At 41.7% G+C, this 27,968-nt stretch overlaps 2 protein-coding genes across 2 annotated transcripts; both read right to left on the reverse strand.

Annotated features, from left to right (window-relative positions):
* Positions 1–1,197: 1,197 nt before the first annotated feature.
* cav1 (caveolin 1) lies at positions 1,198–14,988 on the reverse strand. The gene is made up of 3 exons (XM_079684642.1): positions 14,641–14,988; positions 13,554–13,721; positions 1,198–3,240 (listed from the first exon to the last, which is right to left on the reverse strand). Exons 1-3 carry the CDS (start codon positions 14,674–14,676, stop codon positions 2,899–2,901), a joined length of 546 nt encoding a protein of 181 aa, XP_079540768.1. The 5' UTR covers positions 14,677–14,988; the 3' UTR covers positions 1,198–2,898.
* A 5,222-nt stretch (positions 14,989–20,210) lies between these two features.
* cav2 (caveolin 2) lies at positions 20,211–27,966 on the reverse strand. Its single transcript, XM_079680255.1, has 3 exons — positions 27,533–27,966; positions 27,129–27,316; positions 20,211–22,713 (listed from the first exon to the last, which is right to left on the reverse strand). Exons 1-3 carry the CDS (start codon positions 27,677–27,679, stop codon positions 22,563–22,565), a joined length of 486 nt encoding a protein of 161 aa, XP_079536381.1. The 5' UTR covers positions 27,680–27,966; the 3' UTR covers positions 20,211–22,562.
* Positions 27,967–27,968: the final 2 nt, after the last annotated feature.

Below are 27,968 nucleotides of genomic sequence, written 5' to 3' on the forward strand. Positions count from 1 at the left end.
TACGTTTTAGTTTTGTTGATGCACTTTCTTTGCTTTAATTAAGAAATTGTCAGTGGTTTAATTGCACGCCACAGCAGGAGTATGTTTGAAAAAAAGATATGTGTAGACATGGGTTTACCTATAGTTAGTTTTGGTCTTTTAATGTTTTTGGCCCTGCAGTTCTAACAATACAAATTAGGCAATATGCTTCTAAATATGTGCAAATGCTTGACAAAACCAGGTCCATACAGAAATACTTTTCCCAAATCGGTGTACAAGAAGTTCACAGCACCGAGCTCTGACCTTTGAGATGAACTGGAATACCAAATGCTAGTCTGGACGTATCGACCAACACTGGTACCTGACCTGACTGTAACCTCAGGGTTAAAAGGCAGAACGTTTCTCTAGTGTGGCTGAAAAATATTTGAAAAATCCTTCCTAGTAGGAGATCTCATAGCAGCAGATGCACATGGTTTTGAAAATGCAACATTCACATAAGGTTTTCTTGTCTGTCGAATACCTCTGGCCATTCAATGTAACCATGTGAATAAAAAATGTTACATGAGAGGCACAAACTAGGCCTTGGCTTCTACAATGTTTGCTCCATAAATTGAAACAAAAACCTCAAGTGGCAGTTAACTTCTCTTTTCTATCCGTTGTATCCTTAAATCACCCTTGAAAAAATGGGAACAATGAGCCTCTGTTAGCGTGACTCATTAAACATGTTTCTATTTTAAAGCGAGAGTCCAGGACTGTATAACATGTGCCTGCTTTTGGGGGAAAATGAACTTGAATGCAGTCAAGAGACTCCGGCATTGCCCAACGCTTTTATTTGTTTATCAAGTAACCATGGAAATGTTGTGCCAGGCTCAGGAAAAAAAAGCCTGTGAGCAACACTGAAGGCCACAGACTCTGATAGAAATACGGCAGAGCGTTTGGAGAGCACTGCTGCTGGAAATAATTTTTCAGCTGCTCTTGCATTAGCTTCATTCTTATGTATTTCTTCCACGATTATCTGGTTCCTGCAGAACAGATTAATGAAACCAGTCACCACTATGAATCATTACATAATTCGATTTGGTATGACTCAATATCACAAGCAAAAAAAAGAACAAACAATCTGTTGTTAACGTGGGACTTTCGTGAGAGGCACATGCTGGTGATCAGTGTATCCATCCTGGTAAAGAAACGGGGGATAAAAAACAAACAAATGCACACTGGATTATATTAAATTTTAATGTGCACAGCGTGATATTGTACAGTAAAAGCAAGGAAGGAAAAAAACAAATATTTTCTTATAAAAATATCACCTTTGGAGCTTAAAAACAGTCCATTCAAGGAACAGGTGCTATAATGTTACCTTCCCTGTGAGAAGACAGCAGGTAGACTGAAGGTGACTGAGTCAAAGCGAGCTTAGTGTCACAATAAAACCTACCCCACCCTCCCCCACCCCTGTCTAAATGCAGAAACCCCACCCAACAGTCCCTCTTTGCACCAATCTCTTGGGAGGGAGGCATCAGTTTGACGCTTTTCAGCATCGTGTCCACAGTCAAGAAGTAGGGGGGCAGGACAATGGGGAAGTTATAACAATCAAGAAGACAAAAAAGGGGCAAAAATATGACAACAAATGCATCCAAAATCACACACTCAATCTCACATTATTTGTATTCCAATGCATTAACCTGTGCAAGTACCACAGTGCGTTAAGAAACTTCTCCACACAAGCTTGTGTCTGCACATCCAAAGTGCAGAGTGCAAACGTAGCTGCTAGTACTCTACTACCTTTGCAAATATAGACAGAAGATTTCCTTAGTGCTATTCACTAACAATACTTTCTCATAGATTAGTGCACTGGAATGAGGCCGTAGCTTCTCAATTGCTGCATAGACAACCATACAGTACATACAGGATATTAAAAACAACGGTATTGAAGTTAAACCCCTCAAAAGTTCTTCATATTCATAGTGTAGGGGAAACAAAAGAAGCATTCACTATGGAGCATTTCAAAAGAAGCTTCACTGAAGAATGAAAGGCCTAAATTGGTCAGAAAGAGTATTTTCTTTGCAAACATCAAATAACTAACATTCTCTGTCACACTGTCATGGGGACAATGGGGATGAAACCTGCACTGGAAACATTTGAGGTGGAGGTGAAGTAAGAAGCGAATGCAGAGTGGCGGTGGCGGACGGCGATTTGTTTGCAAGGCGACGATAGGTGCATGCAGGAACGAGGGCAGGTTCAGTGTGTCAGACTGCTGGAAAGCCAGCGAAGGGTGGAGGTGGGGGGTGGGCGGATGATTTTGTGGATGTGGAGGTCATGGAGGCCAGAGGGAGGGGTTGTTTCTGTGCTTTTCGGCTTGTTTTGATTTTGCTGAGTCAGATAGACTTTGGCAGCGCTCACTCTTTGTCTCTGCTTTGACCTGACTAAACCCCGACATCCAACCAACCAACCAACCAACCAAACCGCCCCACCCCCGCCCAACGGCTCCAAAAAACAAACACGAATAAGCACGAGAGATACACCCCTCTTCAATCAAAGTGATAAGCTCTCCTCAGAAACAGGAAGATTGAAAGGAGTTTACATCATGTGGAAAAACAAAATAGAAAAACAGGTTTGCTTGACAACAGTGAAGAATGAAAAAAACAAACAAAATAAAAACCCTGGAGAACGACCCTTTGATTTGTTGTGCCCACCCGTTTGGTAACACCAACACTGGAGAGAAAAAACAGCTTTTGGAAAAAAAGGCGGAGTCAGATGCCATGTGACCACGCCCCTTTATTTCCACACAACCCGGCCCCATCTGGAAAAGTCAGTCGTTTTCCAGAGGTCCATTTCTTCTTTTGACTTTCCCCTCCTTTTGTGTTGCTCTAGCCCTCCCATCTTCCCTCCCCTCTTTCCGTAAATCCTCCTCCTCTCCTACTACACCTCCTTGGTGGTGCTGATTCTGATGCTGCTCAGGCACTTTCCCATGGCTTCGAATAAGGGGTCGCAGAAGGTGTGAACGCAGATGGAGTAGACGCGGCTGACGCAGTGGATCTCGATCAGGTAGCTCTTGACGCACGGCACCACGGCCCAGATGTGCAGGAAGGACAAGATGGCGAAGAAGATTCCCCAGATCAGCGCCAGGGGGATGCCCACCAGCGCCGTCAGCAGCCGGTAAACCCAGTACTTGGTGACGGTGAAGGTGGTGAAGCTGGCTTTCCACACGCCGTCAAAGCTGTAGGTCCCTGCAGGCTCGGCGATTATGTCCTCGAAGTCTACCTGGAGAGGGAGAAGGTGGAAGAGTCAGATAATGTTGGCAACAAAAAAACATGGTAGATCCTGTTAGAAATTAAAATCAATGTTGATATGGCGTAATTTGAATTAAATACACTATTTAATTCAAATCAGTTTTATTCTAAAAAACCGGAACTTAACACTTTTATTCTGAAAATTCTTCATTTCCGGTTAGCATTAGGCTAACCGCTACGTTTTCATATCGTGAATTGAAGGTGAACTGACATGTGATGTTGTACACTGAGCACACTGGGATTAGCACTAATTTATTGCCGCTGAATAACGTTTATTAGGGAATGTTTAAATAACCACAGACACCAGAATGATGTAATTCAGCTACAGAAAAAGGCAGGAATTGCATTGGACCCGCCCCCCGACGACGCCGGCCAATAGGAGAAGACCTCAGATTACAACAGGAAGAGCAAGCCAAGAATTGACCTCTTCTACCCCCTGACCTGAACTGACCGGTCGTCTGATGTGGAGAGCGCCTCCAGTCGCACATTTCATTTTGTACACCACCGCATCGTTTGTGTAATTAAATGCTGTTAACTTTTATAAGCTTCCCCTGACTCTTTTCAGTCGCTCCTGCCTTCAGGGTTCTAGAATTGCTTTCAATCCACAACACTTCGCTTTGGTCAACAGGATAACGGCAAAACAACTGGCGTGATTTTTATGGAAATTGGTGAAAGGCGTTTGCCAAGAAATATTCAATCCAAAATGCCAGGACTGAAATACATATTGTTTTCACTTTTATCAACATCTCAAAACAGGGCATATCCTTTAGTTTACTGTGTATTTTAGCTAGCCAAGAAGCTGAACAGATGATGCCAAACAAACTTTGCTGTAACTAAAGCAACTTTTATAAGATAGTATAACCAGACACAGATAGGAAAGAGTTAAGATGGGAATGAAAACAAACTTGGTAGATCCAGCTTTGTTTTATATTGATAGGTCTCGTAACCTCTGCAAAGCAGCAAAACGTACAGGATTACGGAAAAATAACTGGCTCGAATCTTTGAACATTGGTGAGACATTGATAGCACAACCAGACACAGACAGGAAATATTGAAGAGGGAAAGTCTACCTGAAGAGAGAGGAAGTAGCTTCTGGTAGCCGTATATCTTGCCTTGTTTTAGATTTGAAAGTCGTAAAGCGTCATAACCTCCACAAATGAGGTTAGCTTTTTGGTTCGGTCCGTTTGTCTTCATTAAAAGTAACTGTTCTCTCATGTCTTTATTCGATAGTACAGTCAGAAATTGACCGAAAAGGAGGAGAAAGGGCAGACAACATTAAGAAATGGGACTGCAAAGTTGGACTAACCTAACCCTAACCCTAACCCTAACCCTACAGTAAATATAACATTTCAACCTCGATGTCATTCACCCTAATTATCTTTGGGCGCAGTAGGAATCTTATAAATGGATGTCCTACGGTAAAACTTTGCGAAGGATCTCTGGAACAGCTATGGATTCATACCACTAGAGGTAAGTAAAACACTACCACCATAAATGAAAGGTATATTTTATGTTTTTGTACACAGAGATGCTCAGCTCCCAATTCGCCTCATGACTCATCCTAATGACTTCTCAAATACCGTCATCCACCGGCAGAAGCATTTCACAAAGCTCTGAAATTGTGCAAATTAAGTTATTAAGCAGTTCTTTCCCATTATTTCCACACACATCAGCTGCTTCACTCCCTGTTGATATGTCAGTTTTCTGAGATGGAGGGTGGGGCTTGTGATCTCCCCTCGTGGTGACTGGTACACGGTCTAACCACCAACACACTGCCCCGCCCAAAACACTGATACACGCACTATCTCTGGCATCTGCTGCACTTTCTGAACAGGATCTTTGTGTCCAGTGCATCTTGAACACATCAAACTTCACAAGAAAGAAAGATAGAGGCAACATTTTGACCAAAATAGGCAACAAAAACAGTGACCTTCTTAGCTTTGCTGAAGTTAAAGGATAGCCAGAGAGGGACCAGATGTAGCTCATAAAACAGTGGTTAAAATCCAAATAATTATCAGGGTAAATTGAGTTCCTAAAAGCTTTTACCTTGACTGTTGTAAACACTCAGTGTGTGGTATGTCTCTGCTGGAACAAGTATGTAGTGCGAAGGATGGGATGTGGTTCACATGTCTACGAAAGGAAAGCCGCAGAGTTTGGACAACCAGTAAAGGTCAAACAACTGAGAGAATGAAACCTGCAGACACTAAACATTTACCCACAGAAACCAAAAAGGAAGACATCTCCATTCATTGTTTCATTGTAAATGGATCTTCCTCAACCTCCAATCAAGACGACACGAACATTGTGCTTCCTTTCACAGTAAACACACATCTTACAGGCTTTTAAATATGACAATACCAGCAAGTGCCTGCGACCCCTTCAGAGCTGTGGGACACACAGACTCTCCCTCTTGTCGTCTCTGCAGGATTCTGAGTGCTGAGTCAATATTTATTTTACAGTTACTTGGAGACTATGCCTCAGCTAACACAGCAGTTGGGCTACTGGAGGCTAATGGCTGCAACACCAATAAGTCACATAGACATTGTCCAGCGTCCCACTGACAGTGAAATGGAAAAGTGACGTGTTTCATTCCTAAGTGAGATACTATCCACTGTTTGGATAGTTGAAAGGCACATACTTGTTTAAGACACTGACTACAAACTGCACAGCATTAAGAAAGTGGAATTGAGTTATATTTTGTAACGCCGTACATTCATGCTAACATTGAGAGGTGTATCACTATTAAAATAGATTGATGGAAAGAAGGCAAAACCTTTGTTGAGTCGATAAGACTTGACACGTGTCCATCTGTTAAATATTAAGCAGGATCCAGCAGCCAGTTATCTTAGTTTATAGCAGCATACAGACAGGAAGTAAGGATAAACAGCTAGCTCTGGTTTTTCCAAAGGTAACCAACATGTCTGAGGTCAATTATTAACTAACTGATTTGTTTAATCCATAAAACAACCGGATGGTAAAAACACAGATGCCCATTGAAGCCATTATGGCACACCGTAAAAAAGACAACGTGATGTTTTTAGACTATGGATTAAACCAATTATAACATTTGGCTTTCTCCAGCTGTTCTACCTATTTCCAGTTTATTCTCCTGGCTTTAATTTAAAATCTGTCATGTCATATCAATCTTCTGGCCTAACTTGGAAGGAGAGTACATGAGCGAATTCCTTCTTCTTTTTGTTTTTAGAATTTGAAACACAGATACTGAAGGGAAAAGTTCAAGAAGATGGCTTGCATCTTGAAATAAGAGGAATTAAGAAAGGTTGCCACACTACAATCAAGAAAATGCTGGATTTACATAAAGATCAGACTTTTAGAAACCATTCATTTATTCTAAAAACGTCTAAACAACCAAGCGTTCTGCAGACCATAAAACACATCGTATGAGCTCTTTTTCATGTCGTTATTCATTACGACGGTCGTGCTTACTTCAACCCTAAATGCCTTACATTGGAATCAACCTCTTTAATATCCTACTTTTCCTTAACCCTGCATCTCGTAAGTGCGATTCTCTTCGTCCCAGCAGCAGCATAAAGCTTCCCTCACAGCGCTCACCACCGCCTTGTAGTATAAATCTGGCATCGGCCACAAAACCAGCGCGCCGTCTATTTAATTTTTCCACAGCTACACATTTGAAAGTGGACCCACTCCGCTCCAGTTTCCAGAACTTTGATTGAGACTAAATGAGAGCCTTCTGCAGAGAGGCACAAACAACCACAGCAGGACGGACCAGAGCTTTGGCGCCACAAAGTAAAACTTTTATTTCTAAAAAACTGTTCTGTTTTTAACTTTATGGGGCAATTAATTATCTTAACTTGAAGTTTGGGGCATCTAGTCTATGAAAGCATCCCCTTCATGTACAACAGTGGAACAACTGGAGGGATTTTTTCTTCTTTGGATCATTTTATTTGACCTTATTGTTAATTAAAGGGCCCATGTCATGCTTTTCTGGTTATCACCCGTCCCCTTGTGTGTTATGAAGGTTTTTCTGCATGTAAACGGTCTGCAGAGTCACAAACCCTCAAAGTACACCGTGTAGCGAGTAAAACTCTAACACAGAGAAGACCTGTCTATGCTGCCCCAGAACGCCTCGTTGGGGATTTCTCTTTTTCCATTGTTTGCCTGCTGGGTTCTGTGACGTGTTAACAGCCAGATCAACAACAAATGACCGGATTGGCCCAAATGGACCAATCAGCGGAGCACCTCCCACACCAGGATCCCTTGGCTAACTAACAGGGAGTCCCCATTGACTTGCATGGAGCTCCCTGAACGCTGGTAATAGACGAGTTGGGATGGTGGAGAAATGCTCTCCGCAGACCCATTCTCTCAGCGTTATAAACCTTTTTCTTACTCAATATCAAGCCACACTTATTGTTTTGACTTTGGCTGTGAGTGTTTGTGTGCTCAGGATGAGTTTCCCGCTGTATCGCCGACCCGGAAACCTGTCCGCTCTTCGCAGCAGCAAGCCTCGCAACGTCCCGACCAATCAGAGCACAGTGGGCTCATAGGAAGGGGGAGGGGGGGCAGGAGCTCCAACAAGCCGTGTAGGACATACACATGCTATACAGAGATGTGATTTTGGAAAATTGCACAATGTAAATCTATTCTAGTTAACAATGGAATTATGATCAGTAGAAATGGCCATGACATGGGACCTTTAAGATTTTGGCAAGGACATGAAAACAATCTGCTTTAATCCAATGGTTTATGAAGAGTGTTGTCCAAAGGCAACATGAATCTTCTACTTTTTGATCAAAGAAAGGATTTTTCTAAAGATCACACAAGTCGACAGTTTTCTCGAGTCCTCTTGATTACACATTTATTAAATGAAGAAATGCAATAATTTAAACTTCTACAGTATAAAAAAGAAACTAAAATACCGTTATGTTGTGTATTGTTTTTACTGCAGAAGCCCAGTCGATCTAGGTCAGAGTGAGAAAGAAAGAATCCTCTACTTTCTGATCGAAGCAAAGATGGTTTTTAAAGATCAAAGTCGTCAAGATTAAGCAATTATCAAATAAAGACATGTAATAAGTAAAACACTTCAAACACTACTGTGTCCTTTGTAACTGCGTCCTCCCAGTCATGCTGGTGTAGACCGCATTTCAATCCAAGTTTGATATGAAATACAGTTGTCTCGGGGTCAGCATGTGACCCGCTAGCTAGGCGACTGTATTATTGAGTAAATAAGGCAAAGCTTTATTTCCAGCGCTCTATCTTCAGGCTGTCATCTACGCCTGAATAGACAAAGTGGGTCTCTGGTGGAGAAGGTCAGAATGAAGAACAATAATGGAGTCTTTTGTTGGTTTGGGGCTTATGGCTGTCAGAGGAAATGTTTGGTTTGGTTCAGGGGGGAGATAAGGATGATTGGCAGCAGAGGCGTAAAGTGTGTGACCGACCGACAGCCTGAAAGCACACTTTAGCTTCAAAGTACTTTCATTAAAAATAACTAAAAAGGCTCAATTATAGTGTTTGCAGGTTCCCCCTTTCCTGTAGTGGGTTATATTAGTTTTGGGCTCCTTTGTTTACTTCTGTAACATAGTGACAGCACTATGTAACACTCGCGCTTATATTGGCTAACGCTCCAACACATTGTACGTGATAGACTAAGGGGCGGGACATCTCTGAAGCCCCTGTCACACTGTCCCGAGATTGACACCCGATGGACACACGAATATTGAATTGTGAATTTCGCACGAAGATGGCCCCGAACCACACACGAAGGCAACATTTACATTACATTTAAGACATACAACTGCAACGAAAGTAACACAAACAATTATGTTAAAGTGCTATGATACTGTACTGATATTTTCAGACTTTGTTCTTTACTTTCTCCGTCTTTATATGTAGAAGATATTAAGTTTTCTCTGTCATGTTGTTTCCATAGCAACAACAACTTCCTCGCCTTCAAAATAATATATTATATCCTTTTTAGTTTCACAGAACACAAATTGGGTTATTTACATAATATGTTTACATGATTTTGTTGTGCAATAAAACAACCAGATGGACACACGATAAAGGAAATGTTCAAATTCAGCTCTGATCGTAGCAACATCGGGCCATTCGTGAGGGCATCTTAAGCCATCTTTGGCATGCCACCGCTCACGAAGTTGCTTCCGGAGCCTGAGAAACTCCACCGGCGGTCATACGATGGCTTAAGATGCCCTCACGAATGGCCCGATGTTGTTACGATCAGAGCTGAATTTGAACATTTCCTTAATCGTGTGTCCATCTGGTGTCAATTTCGGGACAGTGTGACAGGGGCTTTAGCGGTTGACCAATCACAACAGAGCCGGCCAGCTAACCAATCAGAGCAGGTGCTGCAGCACAGGCAGTATGAGAAAAATAAAGAGCTTTTTGAACATTAAAGCATGGAGACATGTCACAGGAGAGACACTAAATATATATGAACCTGAAAATTAGATGATTAGGGTCCCTTTAAAGCTGTGACAGCTAAGACGCTTTTGCAATCTATGTCCAGAGAACTAAACAAAACACCTTCAGTTAAACTTCACATTAAACCATCCATATGTGCACTAAGTTTACATTTTTTTAATAATGACTGATATCGTTTACATTTAGAGGAATCTCTTCTTGAATGCTTATGTGTTCAATGTGTGATGTTGAATGTATTTTGAAAAGGTTTCTGTGATGTAGGCGTAGTTTTGTTACATTTGCATGACATTTGAATGCAAACAAATCCCATTGCACTGCGTTTGCAAGAGTTCCTTAAGCATGAGATGCCTCGAGCCATTGTTAAGTTGCAATAAAAGCCCAGAAAATGTCAAAAACTGAAGGTATGAGATGTTTCCAAAGCAACAACATCACATATATAATCAAATAAACATCCCACAATGAGGCGATTAACTCAAAATACCATCAAAAGCCAACTAATGATAGGCTTCGCATTCCTTTCAAATCGACCTTCACAACTGCGATCACATTTTTACTACTTCCTCTCGAGAATGGTCTCCAGTGGAGACGTTTTCCCTCACATGACCCCCCCTCTCTGCTATATAAAGATTCTCCGAGGGGAAAAAGTCTGTGTATGGCAAACTCTGCATGCATGTCAGTAATGGAACTTATTTGATGTGGCCAGGTGATTGAGGCCAGCTGCAGGAGAACAGCGTGGGTGCCTTTTCTTTTAAGAATGCACTGTGTGTGTGTGTGTGTGTGTGTGTGTGTGTGTGTGTGTGTGTGTGTGTGTGTGTGTGTGTGTGTGTGTGTGTGTGTGTGTGTGTGTGTGTGTGTGTGTGTGTGTGTGTGTGTGTGTGTGTGTGTGTGTGTGTGTGTGTGTGTGTGTGTGTGTGTGTGTGTGTGTGTGTGTGTGTGTGTGGATAGACACTACGTATGGAACATCTGCATGTACAGTCCACACATGTACGCTGTATTAGTGGGGCGTTGTGGTCACGGTGCGTTGCAGAATGAGGGGGTTTGCTGGGAGGGATTCCCTGCTTGTGATTTTCATTGGGGCTCACACCAAACACACGCTTCCACTTGGCAGAAATGTCTCATTGACCTCACAGTACCTCAGAGAAGCTGTGTACAGCAGCACACACACTGTAAAAACAACATGCTTTATTCTAAAGTCTTCAAAGTCGCCCTATAATATAGTTTTTAAGTCTAAATGAGGTGATAGGGTTCAATAGTCATTTCCAAATTGTTAAAGGAGACATATCACACGCCTTTTAAGTTTCATTCCTGTATTCTAGGTGTCTTCTTGATCACATTTACATGCTTAAATGTCTGCTTGAATCTACCTGTAATCACCCTCTGTCTGAAACGGTCCGTTTTGGAGCCTGTCTCTTTAAGACCCACTCCGAAAAAAAGTGCAGTCTGCTCTGATTGGTCAGTGTTTCCTGGTCATTTGCATCTAGCATTTTGTAGTGTAATTGTGACATTACAACCTTATGGGAGTCCTGACGTCTCGTTAAAAGTTCCTGCAATGTGGCATCGGTGTGCATTTCTCAGTATGCCAAGCATTTTGATACTTTAACACCGAGACCTGCTTTATAATCCAAAAGGTCATGAAAATTCCCCTTTTTGCTAAATGTGACCTCACTAACAGTGGCATTTGACGTTTTCAGAGCCCTTAGGTATAATCGCCAATAGTACAATGCAAAAATGCTCCCTTAAGAGTAAAAGTCTTGCATTCGTAATAATATGTTAAAGGATGATCAGAAAGATGCCCCAAAGAATATCAAAAGCTATCTTTGAATGGCTAGAAGGACCATTGCAAAGGTTTTATTGTTATGGTGTAGTTTAACGTACTGAGGCTAGTGCATCTGAACATTTTGAATGCAAAAGATGTATAAAATAGCTTAAAATTAGACTAATTGAATGAGCTAAAAGTACCTTCTGATTGTTCTTAAGTACAGGGCTTTAGTAAATGTACTTGCTTAAAGTCTGAGGTTCTCTTCCATATGGAGTTTCCATTGTTCACAGTGGACTTGCATGTGATTTCCGATCATTTGAGCAGGGGTCTGTTGAGTTGATTAGAGCGGGGCGGGACAATCGTAAAGCTGAAGTCTATTCTGAGCCTGAAGGAGAGTCTGACTCACTGTCACAATGGAGGAGCTTTGGGAGGGAGAGAGAGCGGAGAGAGAGGAGGAAGAAGAAGGGGAGGCAGAGGCAGAAACTGCTCAAAGTGTAGATGTGGCACAACTGGAAAAAGGTTATTTATATATTCTGTTCATTTGCTTTTTGTAGCACCTTTTCTCCTTTCTTTCTAACTCCAATAAACTAAATATACAGTTTTTCCTTTGCAAAAAAAAGCAATGGGGAACTCATCACGAAACCATTTAACTTATTCGTCACATGGTTACAATGTACTATAACACATGCACACATAACACAATAACAATGTTACAATACACATGTGGCTTTCAGGCATTTCACGTTTCAAGTGTCACATTCCCAAAATCATGTGATCTGCAGATATTTAACACGTGAATGATGCGATGAAGCCGGTTTTTGAACGTTTCACATGTGATGAAACTCACATTTACTTTCCACCTCATTCACAGTATTGCAATGGCATAAGTAGCCGGAAAGAAGAGTGTGGGTTTTATTCTCCGGAGATTTTTCCTTGTACGATGTCTAAGGACAGAGGGTGTCGATTTCTCAAACTGCTGTTGTATTTGCTGTAAAGTGTCCTTACTGTAAGGTCATTATTATATGTACAGCACTTCGGCTCGACCAAAAATCGTTTTAAAAATGTGCTATATAAATAAAACTTGATTTAATTTGAAAATGCCATATCAGTTCAGCTTCACTGAATGGAAGCAATGATATCAATCACTATCACCGAACAGTAGAGGCTAAGGATCACCTCTCTAATCAATCATGTCATACTGTCATTTCACTTGGAGCCTGACAGCAGCCAATACAAAGCAACACATGCACATTTGCTCCTGTGACGCAACTGCAGGCATGTAGGGAAAGAAGGGAGTGAGAGGGGGGAGGAGGAGGAGAATGGGAGAAAGGAGGGAGGAGAGATTGGGAGTGGTGAGGGATATCCCCTCAGACTACCACTTGGCTACTTGGGTGTTTCCCTATTTTAACAAGGCAGAGTTCAGGCATTTCAAAGAGCTGACCCCCTTCTCATGCAGCGAGACCCCCCACTCATGAACAAAAACTCCCCCAGCTGAGGAGAGGGAGGCCGGGCACAGGCAACTGCTGCTCCCCGCTCACTGAGGACGCGTCAGGTGGTTTTCCAGCGCTACCAGTCCTCTGCTAACTCCTTTAAACAAAAATAAACACTCCATATTTACGCACCAGGCCGCTCTCTTATGGAAATAATTCCCAACAGCAAGGCGTGCATCAGGGACTGTGGGAAAAGTGCGTTCCAATAACAGGAAACTCGTAATGTTTCCTCAGTTGGAGCGAGGATGTTCACATGTTTGAGTCTGCTGCTCGTGCAGGGGAAAGCTCATTGTATCGACTGAATGGGCTTCAATAACTCTGCTAAGACTTTTCCTAATAGGGGAAAGTCAGCGGGGCGGAACACGGCGCTCGAGACAGTGCGCAGGAGAACTGCAGTGCGCCTCTGACGCGCGCATAACACCAGTTTGATAGCTTTCGCTTCGGTTTCCCAAAGTTTATTTAAGTAAAAAACATTTTTCAAGCAGCTACACTTAGCTTAAGTAAAGTGCGATCTCTTCAAAAGGGATTTAGCTGGATTTTAAGTTTCAAAAGCACGCAACAGCTGCACCATTTCACCCCAAAAATAAATCTTCCAGCCCTCCAGGTTTGACTCACCTTGACAACATCGTCGTTTATTCGCCTCGGGTCCCGGTTGACCAGGTCGATCTCTTTGGTGTGGATATCATCCATGGTCTTCTCGTTCATGCTGTCGTTGTCCATGTCTTTGTTGTTAGGTTTGTATATGTTCCCTTGCTTTCGGATGAACGGCGAATGCAGACACTCCTGTCAGGGTCCGGAGGAGGCAGAAAGAGAAGAAGAGTGTGAGGAGGAGTGAGGAGGGAGAGTGCAGAGAGACTGGAGCAGAAGCAGCCTGCCCCGCAAACAGGGATGGGTTTAAATGAGTAGAAAGTGAAGCACCACACCCCTCAATCCCGCCGCAAGGGGTCCTCACCACCCGGAGAGAAACCATATCCTGACCTGGCACGCTGTTTGTTACAACCTGTGTCCATGGCAACCGTTTTAAGAAATGCGTAAAAGCACATACTCCAAATGTTGATTATCCCCTGACTAAGCGTTTTCCAAATCATTTGGGATGCTTTCTGAGCAATTAGGTTAATCAACTGTGATTTTGTATACCACTCCCACACATATATGGGCATATTTAAAGTAAAAACACGTTTGATTTCCGTATTCAGTGCCTTAAAAACGCAGTGCGTAAAGACTCCATTGTTCGGCACATCAGTCTTTCGTGGATCGTTCTCCCTTTCACTCCAAACCATATGGATTTATAATTTAATTTTGAACATTTTCACGATTTTTAACTGAATGCTTCTGTTTTTATCACAATTGTTGGGTATACTCTCCTTTGCGCTTTTATGCACGAACATATAACCTTCCGCGTTATGCGTAAAAGCAATAACCGGTCCTTCTGTTAATAAAAGGTTTTAGCTGGTAAAATCTCACACTCACATGCTAATGCACCTCAATGGTGCTTCACATTCCCCTAGAGAGTGTGTGGGAGACGCGTTCATGACTAGGCGCCAGAAAGATAACGATTGAAACACAGCGGACTAACATCCAAATGTCCTTCATGAATGCAACTTAAAAGCAATAATAAGCAGCTCCTCGGAGAACAAAAGTCCATGTAAATTAAAAGAAACATTAAAATAGTGCCCTGTGCGCATGAGAAGCCATACTGTACCTCTTCCTTCTCGCCGTCCTTCAGTCCTCCTGTCATGCTGTAATCAAGTTTGAACGGATAAGCGCGGCGTAACGGACAAGAAGACAATATTGGAAGCGGAGTTGGAGGCGTGGAGGCGAAGTGAGAGGACTCTTTTCTCAGGGACCTGTTTGGTCATCTAATTCCTGCCCTTTTTTTTGCTGAACGTGACAAGAATGTAATCCCAGAGAGGGGAAACCTCCGGGGTTTCTACGGTGCGTCTTTGGAATCACCTGAAGGCGAGAGGAGAGAGCCACCCTGTAACCTGCCAGACTGGAGAGAGACTGGAACTAAAGGAGTGCTGTAACTCGAGTGGAATAACTGTATTTGGGGATCAAGGAAGAGTATAGTAAGCTTACTGTTCAGGCGAAATGTGGGCGTTAATTGAGGATGGCAAGGTGTGGATCTGAGCCATACCTTAGCCTAAGGGAGGCACATTCATACAGTGTCAAGTAAACCCCATTGGAAATCAAAATAAAAGGAGTTTTTCTTACTAATCTCAATTTATTTAGACATTATGGCACATTTAAAAACCAGCATGTCATATTTAGCTTCGTCTACCCTCAGAGAATAAGTGTATTATTATATTTACAAGTTTATTGAACCATAACTTAGTGAATTGCCACCTGTTATTCCCAGCCTCACTGTTTGGAAGCCATGCTGGTCACTCTGGTTTGTTTACATTCTTCTATCAGCTCACCTTGGAGTCACAGCTGCTCACACACTCAGCTGTGTTCAGCAGAGGATATGAGAGGAGAAATGTCTTTGGTGTGTGTCTGTTGGGACCTGCGCTGAAATTACAGAGAGTTTTGTCAATTAATTTAGTTTGAATGGTCTCTATGCAAGATCAATACGCACATGCAAGACACGTTTGCTCAGAGGTTGTTTTGTTAAGTCTTGTCTCGAGTCCTTAGGGAGTTTAAAGATTCCAGTAACACTTTTAAATACTATGTTTTCTTTTGCAATTGTGTGTGAGACGGGGGTGAGTTCGGGTATCTTTACATTTCTGTCGATCACACTTGACAGCACATACAGTATCCTGGCATTACTGTAAACAACTCATCCTAACAATAACAATACCGACCACCTTATTCCATCTTTCATCGTAAATCAATAAACTGGATTACTCAACAACTTGGACGGTGCTTATTTCGATGGATGCTCAGCGGTTACATTTTTTTGTAGATAGTCTCTTAAGACTTTATGTTGCCTCTCCTTTTCTTTGGAAACCTGCTGTACCTTTCATAATGGTATGACACCTTTTGTTTGAGATTGTCAGCCTTCTCCTCTTGAACCCACCCTGTAAGGAAGAGGTTGAGTTTTAATGATCACTGAAACCTTCACACTGAGGAAGAAGACAAGAGATTGGAGCTTTTTAATCTCCTCCTCAAGCCTAAACTAAGACATGGAGAAACATTTGATATCACTCATTCTGCTGGGTTTGATGCAACAACTTAGTAAGAAAGAGTGCAGTAAATCTTAGTATTTTTTAAATGTTTTGAAATGAAGCACTTTGTGAAGTTAGCGTGGTGCTATGCACAGTATGAACATATACTCAGTAACTTGTTCTTTAACTTCCCAGGTGTGGCACTGAACACAGATATAATAACCAAATGAAAACCTGTTTCAAATAAATACTTCTGCGGAGTCACAGCACGCTGCACCACAGTTTCTGGCCTGAGGGACACATATTAGCATCTTCTGTAAACACTACTCGAATATGAGATCATTTTTTAGAACTAAATGAACAATTCAAATTGAGGAAAAGTAAAGATTAGCATTCAGTGTTAAAGTCAACCTACAGGAGACAGGACAACCCGTCTCACGGCATTTTGTGTTACACTCACGAAATTAATTTAATCTATTGATTCGTGTTCACCAACACGATTTCCCAATTTTTTTCGTGTCACGCAGAATGATTTTAAAAGCAATGTATTTCTATTGGTAGTATGTTTCGTGCCTGCACCACGTCTTTTTGTCCGGTCGGGTCTTGGAAGACCGGAAGCTGTGCGGTTCATAAAAACATTTTCTTACTCAATATCTAACCCTAAGCCTTTTATTTTAAATCGTATAATGTCTGAGTTTTTTTGCCGTCCGCGAGGAAAATAAATGGCTCAGAGCCTCAGAATACTGACATCTGTATTTTTTTAAATCTCTTTTTCCTTCAAATTTGTTTTACATTGTATTTAATATCGTTCCGTGTGACACGAAAAAAAAAAATCGAAAATCGTGTTGGTGAACACGAATCAATAGATTAATTTCATGACTATAACACGAAATGCCGTGAGACTGTGTTGGACAGGAAGTGATGTCATGTGACTTCTTCTGAGGCATCCAACCCCTTTCTCTTTATAAAGAACCTGAATCCTGGTTCCTTAGCAGAACAGGATCTGTGGGAACTCGTTCAACTAAACTCTGAGGCAGTTTAAGTTTATTAGACTCTCAAAAACTTGCAAATGTGTCAGCGCACTGACAGAAGAGGTTTTTAACAGCTGATTCTGCTGCAGCACATGTGGCGTTCTCACGTCAGAATGACCTTTCTGACATCGACCAAGTGATGCTCGCTCTCTAAAAACTGGTTGCTTAAGAGTGGAATAAACTCACAAAGATAACGACAAGTTTGTATATCATAATGCAGACATAGACTTGATTTATCACAGACTTATGATGATGGGTAACGACAGGCAGAGATGGGAGAAGTACTTAGATCTGGTACGTAAGTAAAACTAGAAGTACTCAGATCTTGTACTTTAGTAAAAGTAGAAGTACTCAGATCTTGTACTTGAGTAAAAGTAGAAGTACTCAGATATTGTACTTGAGTAAAAGTAGAAGTACTCAGATCTTGTACTTGAGTAAAAGTAGAAGTATTCAGATCTTGTATTTGAGTAAAAGTAGAAGTACCAGAGTGTAGGAATACTCTGTTACAGTAAAAGTCCTGCATTCAAAAGGTTCCTCAAGTAAAAGTAGAAAAGTATTCTCATCAAAATATAGTGAAAGTAGCGACAGTAAAAGTAGTCATTTTGCAGATTGGTCCATTTCAGAATAATAGATATGATATGTTTTATAATGATTGATCATGAAAGTGTTCTCAAAGCTGGTAAAGGTACAGCTAGTTTGAAGGACTTTGTATTCTGCAGGGTAGCTTGTGGATTTACTCCAGGTGGAACTAAAGTCTGATTTAACACTTGATTATGTTTCACATCATTCATCCACATCTGTAAAGTAACTAAAGGTATTAAATACATGGAGTGGAGTAAAAGTACACCAGTCACCTCTGAACTGTAGAGAAGTAGAAGTACAAAGTAGCACAACATGGAAATACTCACGTAAAGTACAAGTATCTAAGTACAGTACTTGATTTCCCACCTCCACCTCTGGCTACAGGTATATATGTAGTTTCATAGTAATGTAGTTCACTGACTAAATCAACACAGTCTGAGCTTATTAGACACACTTTGGCTCTGTAGAGGTCATATTTCTTGTTATATGTTTGCTTATGTCGGTCAATTTGAACTTACAACCTGAATACACATTTAAAAATGACTAGAAAATGAACAATATAGTGGATTTTTAAATATTGACAAGCCATTCCAACTGTTAGCAGAAAGGCGTGTTAACAGCTGCTCCAGATGCATATTTACTAACGCTATCACACATGCTAAGTTTAGCCAGGAATCCCTTTATCAGAGTGGGAGTGTCTGTGTTATTGATATCAAAGCAACAGGCAGTAGGGTGACAAGGTGCAATGTCACCGTACTGCCTGGTGCAACGTCAGGAAACGCAGACACAGTCATTTTATATCATAAGGCTAATAGTAGTGTTAGCAAACACACTGTATGAAAGTAGCAAAATAACATTATTAGGTCAAAATATGTTTGTTATGGAAGAAATGGGGTTAGAATAAAAAAAGTATGCAGCAGCAATATGGGTTAAAGTAATGGGACAAAAGCAGTAATAATATAAAATAAATATAAAAATAAATAAAATAAATGTAAAAAAATATAAAATAAATTACAGATATTTAAACAAACATAAGAAGTACAAATGTGCGCATTGTACTTTAGAGCGTTGATCATCAAATCAAGGGGCGTTGGTGAACTCCAGTTCGAAACACGCCTCGGCCGCCACTGCGTCAGGCCGTCGTGTCCCCGGGCAAGACACTTCACCCGAATTTGCTCGTGCGGTTAATGTCCACAGTAATGACTCTTACATGTCTAATATGTGTAATGTGTAATATTGAAAAGCGCTTTGAGAACCTGCAAAAGCGCTCTAATTAAAAATGTGATGCATTTTTACAATATATAGCCTACAGCTGTGTATTGGTACAACTAAAGATGTTAATAATGTTAATCACGATTACTATATACTATTATATGTAACATTTAAAATGTATAAAGTGTGGGACAGTTGCCCTCGGTTGACCGTAACGGCCCGTCCACACACAGACATGAAAAAAATCTTCAAAAGCTTCGCCCATTCACTTGAATGGGGTGACGTAGAAGATTTTTAATCTTCGCCGAACTGCATTGTGGGGAGCGGAGCATGGCTTTGCAAGCATCACGAGCATCAAAAGTTGAGCAATATTCAGCTTTTGATGCTCCCGATGCTTGCGAAGCCGGCATCAGCCAATCAAATCCCGTTTATGCAAATCCCGCCAGTGCAAGCGCTAGCCAATCAAACCGCGTGCAAGCTGGGAGAGCCAGACCGCAGTTCATTTCCTCATATTCCAAACGAGAAATTACGGTAGCAAATCACCCGGTTCTTTACGACCAGAACTATTTACTGGGATACAAACCGGAGGAACCAGGCATGGAGGGAGGTGGCAGAGACAGTGGGTGAAACTGGTAGTTTTTTGCCTGTTTGGGGAGTTTATATCCAGTTTACTTAGTTTTAACATTGCTATTGCTTTGTATGCCGGGGGCGGGAGATTCATGTGATTGGTTGTTGGTCGCGTTGCTCGCAAAAAATCGCCAAGCTTCAGACACGCCCAGCATCAAGATTTTTCTCATGCCTGTGTGGACGGGCCGTCAGGCAGCCTGTGTACTGCGTATTGCTGTATTTTTATTTTAAGCTGTAGTAAAGTTAACGTAAGGGCCGTACCTGGGTTTGTTCATTTAAAAAAGACAAGCGATGTCAAAAAGGGTGTGCACCCACCTGACCTGCTCAAGAGAACAAAAGACGTCTGTGCCTTCCCAACTGAACACCATTTAAGATAATAGCAGGTATTTATAGCTGAAGGGAATTGCAGAAGAATAATAGTTGTAGTAAATAATAGAATAAGTGGTCGACGTATGAAAGCACTGCTCAAACATGAAGTCCTGCTGATATATAGGCCTATATAACGTTGCTGCTGTAGATGAATATTGTGTGCAGTTTGGAGGTGGAGATGTTGCGTTGCCTCAGGTGATGTTCCATCCAACCAGAGCTCTGTAGGAAAGTCTCTAATGCAATCTCAGAAAAGTGATTTACGAGACCTCTCTGGCACTCAGCTGCAAAACCCCGACCACACGAATCTCCCGTGACAGAGGAAGAAAACCACACACACAGAAAAATTAACCTTGAGGAGAAAAAAAAGTCTTTATTTTGGTCATGAAGACAAAAGGCTGTTCCAGCTCCAAAACGAGGACATCCACAAAGCATTCAAGAACATATAATGCAAACAAATTAAAGTAGCGTTTTTCTACTGGCAGAGGCAAGTTAAGGTATGATTTATGATTTATTTACCCGGGGTTGTTTAGAGCTACATGGTATTGCTAAGGGGAGAAAAAGCATCAAACACACACCTGTATTTTTCCACTATTGCATTTAAGGGGAACAACGCGAATTTTCTCTGAGGCTTGTCATCAGCCTTACATCCATTAAAGGATTAAAACACAGCTGGAAACCATACATATAACTTGACAGTGTTTACTTCTGCTGTGTCCGATCTTCTACAAGCTCAGCAGGTTAGCTTGCAGTGTAATGTTGAGTAGCAAGTTCATGTGCTCAAAGTAACGTATTGCCTCATAGGCTAACTATATTTTAGAACAGGGATCATTTCACCTGTGTTCATTGACATCTTAAGTTTGATAATCAAAGTAGCACATCCAGCATTAAGAGAAGAGCCAGGAGTAAAAAGGAATGACAGAAACTCTCCAACATGTTGTTTGTGTCTGTTTATCAGAGGTTGCTTGTGACAAATAAGCATTTCATTTACACTCAGCTGCATATTCTTTACTCAGATTGTCTTGATATCAACTTGTTGTACGGCCAATAGAAAGGGGGAAGTTTGTACCTTGAAATCAAACGTATAAAAAAACACATATTTCCGTCTGATCCTTTCTAACTGTAGAAATGTGCTAAAACTCAGCCTACTTTCTAGCAGCGCTGCAGATAACAACAGCCTCTACATGAAATATTCCTGTACCAGAGTCTCAGACCAAACACAGTACGAGATGTTCATCGTGCCACTCAAATCAAGTTCTTATATCAGATACCAGCAAACATCAAGAATTGGTTGTGGCAAAAAATAATAACTTAGAAAAACTCTCTTTTCGATTATATCCGATCCTGTTCTTGATCATAGTTCAATCAAGTGTTAAAAACAACTATGTTGCATAAAGTCCATGATAAAGATATAACTGCCCAATATTAGCCAAAGCACAGTGACATCAACACAGCAAAATAAGCCTTAACGGTACGTCCACACGGCAGCGTCGCGTGCTTCAACGGAGACGCTTCCCATTCACTTTGAATGGGGTGATGTCACGCTTTGCCGCACTGCATTGTGGTTCCATCGCGTCGCTTTGCCTCCGTTGCTCGCTTCGAAAGTTGAGAAAAGTCAAACTTTTCAAGCGTTGATGGAAGCGCTAGCCAATCAAACCATATGCCAGTACAAGCGCTAGCCAATCAAACCATATGCCAGTACAAGCGCTAGCCAATCAAACCATATGCCAGTACAAGCGCTAGCCAATCAAATCATATGCCAGTACAAGCGCTAGCCAATCAAACCATATGCCAGTACAAGCGCTAGCCAATCAAACCATATGCCAGTACAAGCGCTAGCCAATCAAACCATATGCCAGTACAAGCGCTAGCCAATCAAACCGCGTGCTTGTGTGTCCGGGGCGGGAGATTAATGTGATTGGTTGTTGGTCGAGTTTCAGACACGCCCACCGGCAAGCTTCAACGCAACACTGCCGTGTGGACGTACAGTAAATGTGCAACAAGCTACATCTTTAATATTTATACGTTCTGCTCTTAAGACTTATTACATTCAACTTCTAGCTGAATGACTTGCAATATATACAATATATGAAAAGGCAGAAATATATATATATATCTATCAGTAAGTTTCCTGAACAACGACTCACACACATTCCTCGTCTATCAGCCACAAAATGTTTGGAATGACAAGAATTTGTTTTTGGTCACAATCAGCAAAACAAGTCCATTTTTGGGTGTGCTCATGAGCTTTCCATAAAGTCATTCGGAGTCACACTCATTAAGCTTTTGTTTTGTGACTAACTAATCCTTAAGGCGTGGAATAGTTGATTTGCAGGTTTAATCAAATCAAGGAATATTGGCTTAAATTTGATGACATCTTTTAAAGAAAGGACTTCTATTTGAGGTATGACTCTAGTTTTAAGAGAATTTAAAGACTGTATTTCAATATGTATCAAGTCTTGACTAATATACAGTATATTAAACAATTTGACAAAACTGAGATGTATTTTTTAACCAAATTTAGCCAAGCTTTCTAGTAGTCGTGCACCTGCAATGATCAAAGTGTTGCTTATTGCCCATTATTCTTATTTGACTTTATAAAGAGCTCATGGTTTCCACTAGAACCTTTGTTCACTCTTTTTTCCTTGACTGCAGTCTGTCCTATAGTTCCTCTCCATGGGGGGGGGGGCAGAGGGGCGTCAGTACTCTGTAGTTTTCACGTTGACGGAGGACAGACTCTTCCCCATGCTGTGGAAGAGAGGCGTGATGAACATGTCCGTCAGACTCCTCCAGACCACCTGCAGCGAGGGCAGCAGCATCAGGAAGCCCTGGAGCGCCGGCATCAACAACCTGCAGGAGAGAGGGGGCAAAGGTCACTTCAGAGCAGATGCTGATACGATAACACTTTAATGGTCAGATGAAGTCTGAAATGTGACATGCATCACAGCAGCTCCATGTGCAACATCAACAGACAAATATCCAGACACAATTTAAAACATTGAACATAACATCCCAATCACTGAGATCCCTGAGGTAAGATACTCTCAACACATGCAGCTAATGAGGCAAGTAGTTTACTTAACTTGCTTTCGTTAGATTAAATCTTCACTCTTTTGAAGGAAGACCTTGTTCTTCAGGTTTTTATTTTGTACCATCAATGTTGAAAAAGCATAGTTGTAGTAAAGTGAGAGTTGAAAGAAGATACCACATGAGGTTTTTCACGGGAATTCAAATCAATAACCAATTCACGTAATGCTTTGAAAGTCAACCCTCTGAAGAAGCTATATGTGAATTTGAATGACTGTAATTGAACTTTTCTTGCTTGTGTTTAGCTGCATACACATGATTACACTTTAAACTTTGAGCGCAGTGCTCGGGAAATATTTCGCTCTCCATAGAAATAGTAAATGGACTTATAAAGTGCTCTATGCAGTCTTTTTGACCCCTCAAAAGCACCTCACATACTACGAGTCATTCACCCAATCACACCTCTTTCATGCAGAGCTCTAGGAAGCTAACATTCACACACAAGGACACCTGAACAGTTGACTGCTCGGGCCGGGATCGAACCAACAACCTTTTGGTTGAAAGACGAACACACCCCCTCACAGCCACAGTCGCCCTACAACGGTGACATCACATGTACTACGTATGATGTGAATGCAGCTTAAAGCTTGCATTTTGAGTAGGGATGTCCCGATCACCTTTTTTTGCTCCCGATCCGATTCCGATCATTTGATTTTGACAATTTGCCGATACCGATTTTTCCCGATCCGATCTTTATGCAATGCATTAAGAGGGAAAAAAGGAAAAAAAGCATTCAAGTTGTCCCTTAAGGTTATTTTTTTATTTAAATTGGAGATTCTATCCAACATGGATATAGCTTCTTTCTTTCACAGCAGCATTGGATCAGTTAAGTTGTGCAGCATTGGATCAAAACAAAATAAAGCTTATCAGTACTCGTTAGCTTACTGCTACAATTAGACACTGCGCCCACTCTGTTGCCAGATTTGAGAGAAATAAGCAACCAGGTCTATGAAAACAAGCCCCAAAGAAGCAACACATACATGATGTTGTGTGATTTGAAACCCAAACTAAGGCCTCAGGATGACTTTAAGACTTGAACATGGTCATTTTTGTTTTGTAACATTGAATACAAAATTAAAAAAAGTATTTAAAAAAAAATCCCGATCCCCGATTTTTTTTCTCTCGATTCCTATCTTTTGAAAATCACGTGATCGGCTCCGATCCCCGATCACGTGATCGGATCGGGACATCTCTAATTTTGAGGCTGATGAAGCACCATCAATGGTCCACTGTTGTTACCTGACCTTATAAGCTATACTGCAACAAGGAAGGCAACTGAGTTCCAGCAATATTTGAGATGATAACACGTAACTGTTATCCTGGGAATTCAATAAGATTTCAATCTAAAGCATCCTTTGGTTACTAAAGAACGCAGCTGACGATCAAATATTAAATCCAGAGTGAAGTCAACCCTCATATATCCTCAAAGCAATATCTTTGAATCACAAACGGCTCTTTAAATGGTTAGAGTGGGTGTTTTCTTTCCTAAAGTCAATCATGGGATGCATGATTATTTTTAGCATCTATTTTCTGGTTGCTGCACCCCTCGCTTGACATGTTTCTGTTTTGATAATACACGTATGTTTCGGCAAAATCTGAACTTTGTCTTAGATCATAAGTTAGATAAAAGGAAAATACCTAGCTTGAAGCTAAAACAGCATGACCCAGATAAGACTATTTAAGTTTTTTAAGACACCATTTTCTATGCCGTGAGGGTTTGAAATGACCCTTCGATTAATATTGGGCACCGTTTTCCTTAACAATGTTTCAAATTCATATCTGGCATTAGTTTGATCTAATCACCTGCTGTTATTGTCCTGTCTCTATGATGGTGTTCAAGAAGAGAAACTATCCCATTGTTACATTCCAGCAGCTTATCACCTTTGCTCCAATATATTAAATAAATAAAAAGACGTGTTGGGATATTTTTGAAGTGTGTGAAGTCCCTTCCTCACATTCCTCATGTATTGACATCTGAGCATCACAACTCAGGCTCTATTGATGAATACCTGCAGAACATTCCTCCTTTAAACTCATCACGAGCGTGTGACCTCTAGGTGAAAGGTCGCACTCTGCAGCTCTCTCTCTCTGCATCTGAAGAATGTCCCACTCCTGTCTTTAAATAATAAGTTTGTGCTGCTGCTCGAATGCCAGCCATCCTGCAAAGGGCCACGGGGCGTTTTTATTTTCCACTACCACTGGAACTCTAAATTCCTCCCAACTTTCCATAGAGCGCAGGGGTACACATGTTGTTTCACTGAGTGTTAAGAAAAGGGACTCTTTGGGCTTTGCATGGTGGGGAATATAGAAGCATGTATTGGATGATCTGCAGGCACCTGGGTTACCTTGCATGACATCATTATCCAAAAATAAAGGTATAGAAACAAGAGGCTGACTAAATGTTTCAACGCCATACCACGTATTTCACTTTTGAGAGAAGAGCCACCACAACTTTGCTGGTATTAGCAGAGGCCCCTGGGGACAAGTCAATTAGAGTTTCTGTAATGTTCCCACAGACTCTGAAAAACGCAAAACAGGGTTTTTAAGTGTTATGATTTGCCCAGCCCACTCTCTTCAGTCTGCGTACAAATGACACGACTTTGCAAAGGCGTGCAATAGATACGCAGAAGTCTGATTTGGCGTGCATATGATACTCCCACGTTGCGTTTGTTATGAACGTATCTTAAATGCGTTTATTTTCTACATATCTTTGCCATTTATTTAACCCTAACCATAACCCAATAAGCTGCTGTGTCGTTTATTGCACCGCAACCATTACAGCTGTCATTGGAACGGCGATCAAGCCTGAAGCCACAGAGCTCTTTGTTTTAATGTTTGAGGTGCAATATCAGCGAATCATATGCACGCAAAATCGGACTTCTGCGTATCTATATTGGACGTCTTTGCGAAGTCGTGTAATTTGTACGCAGACTGTGAGACCGGGTTGGATTTGACTCTAATTGTATTTCAAAGAGTGTTGTGTCTCCGTAACAAGTCAGGAAGTTGTAGATCCCTTTTCTCTTCTCTTTGCATTTTTTGTATCCAGTGCTCGGGAGCATTTAACAAGATGTCATTAAACGACAACATTAACTAGATGTTGCTGTGTCTTGCTGGTTGTTCAACGACATTCATATTTGGGTCGTAATTTAAAGAGGCCCTACTCTTTTTGGGGTTTTCCTCAAATGGGACTCCTTTGTTTACTTCTGGAACATAGTGACATCATTATGTAACACTTGTGATATATCGCTCAAACACATTGTTGCATGTGATAGGCTAAGGGGCGGGACATCTCTAAGCGGTTGACCAATCACAACAGAGCTGGCCAGCTAACCAATCAGAGCAGACTGGGCTCTGGTTTCAGACAGAGGGTGAAAAGAGGTGCTGCAGCACAGGCAGTATGAGAACAATAAAGAGCTTTTTCAACATTAAAGCATGGAGACATGTCCCAGTAGAGACACTAGGAGGGGACTCTTTAAAGTAGAGACACTACATACTGATATACACCTGAACATCAGCAGGAGAGGACTCTTTAAAGTAGAGACACTACATACTGATATACACCTGAACATCAGCAGGAGAGGACTCTTTAAATTAGAGACACTACATACTGATATACACCTGAACATCAGCAGGAGAGGACTCTTTAAAGCAGAGACACTACATACTGATATACACCTGAACATCAGCAGGAGAGGACTCTTTAAAGCAGAGACACTACATACTGATATACACCTGAACATCAGCAGGAGAGGACTCTTTAAAGCAGAGACACTACATACTGATATACACCTGAACATCAGCAGGAGAGGACTCTTTAAAGCAGAGACACTACATACTGATATACACCTGAACATCAGCAGGAGAGGACTCTTTAAAGTAGAGACACTACATACTGATATACACCTGAACATCAGCAGGAGAGGACACTTTAAAGTAGAGACACTACATACTGATATACACCTGAACATCAGCTGGAGAGGACTCTTGCAATGCTATTATATGTATAGGTTTTGCTTATGCTGCCATCACTCTATTATGATTTGTTTGTATACTATTTTGGGGAAGAAATGAAGCCTAAAAACTATAATAACTTATAAAAACATTGGGCACTGTGCCAGAAGATCCACAGAAACATCACACTTATCAGAAAGCTGCAGGTTTCGAGGAGCTTCTCCTACCAGATGTGGATGCAGCTGAGCACCGCGAACACCAGGCCGAGGATGAACGCCATGGGCACGGCCAGCAGAGTGGTCAGCAGCCGGTAGAGCATGAATTTCACCAGCTCAAACACGGCGTGGCTTCCTATCCACACTTTGTCGAAGCTGTGTGTGGAGATGGGCTCCGCGATGACATCTTCAAAACCAACCTGTCAGATCACACAGTGGCACACACAGTGAGCTAAAAAAACTACCATGGCTGTATGATGGTTTTACGCGACTTCCAGGTGTTCAAGCTGCACATAACCGAGTGTGTTAGATACAATATGACCTCATTAGTAAGTTAATGTAGAAACATAATCTTGGCAATCGCTACTTTGTCACTAAGTTTCACTTTCTAAGCCCGCACATTGATGATAGTTTACCTTCAGCCGAGCGTTAATATCGTTCGGATCTCGGTCCAGTTCCGCTTCGTACAGCTTCCCCTTCTTCAGAATGGGCTCTATGGATCTGTTGAACTCGTCGTCGTCCATAAACACACTGGTATCCATGTTTTCCTTCTCCAGACCCATGTTGCCGGGCTGTCGGTGCAGGAGAGCTGCTGTGACGGTGCTCTGTGCGCCGCACTGAGTGGCACCCCGCCCCGTATGGAAAGCAGCGCCGCGGGGGGCCGTGGAACAAGCCCAGTCAGAGTCAGAGTCACTGCACCGGGACACTCAGGAGATGACTGCCGCTACTGTGGAGCACCAGCCTCCAGGCATTAGCCAGGGACACCCACGAGTCCCTGTGATGAATACACAAAGCCTCTCCATGTGATGAAGCATGAAAACCAGCAGGCTGCCTTATTTACACTGATGGAAA

The sequence above is a fragment of the Notothenia rossii genome (assembly GCF_949606895.1).
Source record: "Notothenia rossii genome assembly, chromosome: 5".
NCBI classification, from domain to species: domain Eukaryota; kingdom Metazoa; phylum Chordata; class Actinopteri; order Perciformes; family Nototheniidae; genus Notothenia; species Notothenia rossii.